The sequence below is a fragment of the Zingiber officinale genome, chromosome 5B (genome assembly GCF_018446385.1).
Source record: "Zingiber officinale cultivar Zhangliang chromosome 5B, Zo_v1.1, whole genome shotgun sequence".
Lineage (NCBI taxonomy): Eukaryota > Viridiplantae > Streptophyta > Magnoliopsida > Zingiberales > Zingiberaceae > Zingiber > Zingiber officinale.
In genome coordinates, this window is record NC_055995.1 from 199,368 (window position 1) to 200,492 (window position 1,125).

Below are 1,125 nucleotides of genomic sequence, written 5' to 3' on the forward strand. Positions count from 1 at the left end.
GCGCTCGTTTTGTATAAAAAAAGGCCTTTTCCATCGACAGGAAAAGAAGGCATCTTTCCTTTTCCATCAACAGGAAGGAAGCCTTTTCCGCTCATGGCTTCCGCCGGTGCCGTGACCGGCCGCAGCGAGGAGGAGGTGCGACTGCTCTACCTGGAGTGGAGGGCGAAGCATCGCCCCATCGTCCAGGACGCCCTCGATCTGGACGCCGACCGCTTCGAGGTCTTCAAGGACAACCTCAGGCGCGTGGACGAGCACAACGCGGCGGCCGACCGCGGGGAGCACTCCTTTCGGCTCGCGATCAACCAGTTCGCCGACCTCACCAACGAGGAGTTCCGAGCCAGGTATCTCGGCAACTTCTCCCGGCGGAAGCGGCCAGTTGCCCGGTCTGTTCAGGATCAACAGTCAACACGGAGGAGGTAAATTACGATGACAAATGCTCAGTTAGCCGTGAGGCAAGTAATGTATATGTTATAAAATCTAACATATTATATGTTTTTATGGCTGATAGATGTTTCTGCTTATGCTGAAGTTGTGTCTTTCAAAGAGGCCGGAGGGAGCGAAGAAATGGAGCAACTAAAACTTTAACTTGCAACTGTTTTTCCGGTACCATGTCTTTATGTGTAAGATCTTTCAATTTACTTGTGAGTTGTTATATCCTTTATCTGCTAAAATATTAAACATGATTGATGGTATTTTCCTTGTAAATTAACTAAAATTTAACGGGTGCTTTAGAAACTATTTATTTTACAAAAAAAAAATAGTGCGGAGCAGCATTTGTGTGTCAACGGAGATGTGATAGAGGGGAAATTAAAAAAAAAACAAGAGAAGAGAAATAAATAAATAAATATTTATTTTAAAACAACGACAATGTAATAATTAATTTATAGATGAATGAACATAAATTAATTCGTTTATTGAAGGAATTTATAGCAGCAGTTTTAAAAGGTGTAATATATATTTCCACTTGATCTCGTCGTCTATTCTCTTTACCGTTTCAATTGAAACGGCATGCCTACATCCAATCCACCATCTTGTCCTGGTAGAAAAAGAGGAATCCCGTCCACGAGGAGTGGGAGCAGTGCGTGGTGCACGGCGACGGGAAGCCGAGCAACGTGACGCTGGGCT

General features: G+C 44.4%; 1 protein-coding gene across 1 annotated transcript; it reads left to right on the plus strand.

The window, feature by feature from the left end:
- Window positions 1-692, plus strand: LOC121987180 (oryzain alpha chain-like). Its single transcript, XM_042541072.1, has 2 exons — window positions 1-416; window positions 509-692. Exons 1-2 carry the CDS (start codon window positions 94-96, stop codon window positions 525-527), a joined length of 342 nt encoding a protein of 113 aa, XP_042397006.1. The 5' UTR covers window positions 1-93; the 3' UTR covers window positions 528-692.
- The last annotated feature ends 433 nt before the right edge of the window (window positions 693-1,125 follow it).

What these genes read in the sequence shown, in the direction of transcription:
- LOC121987180 (XM_042541072.1), top strand. Translation starts at nt 94, where the DNA reads ATGGCTTCCGCCGGTGCCGTGACCGGCCGCAGCGAGGAGGAGGTGCGA.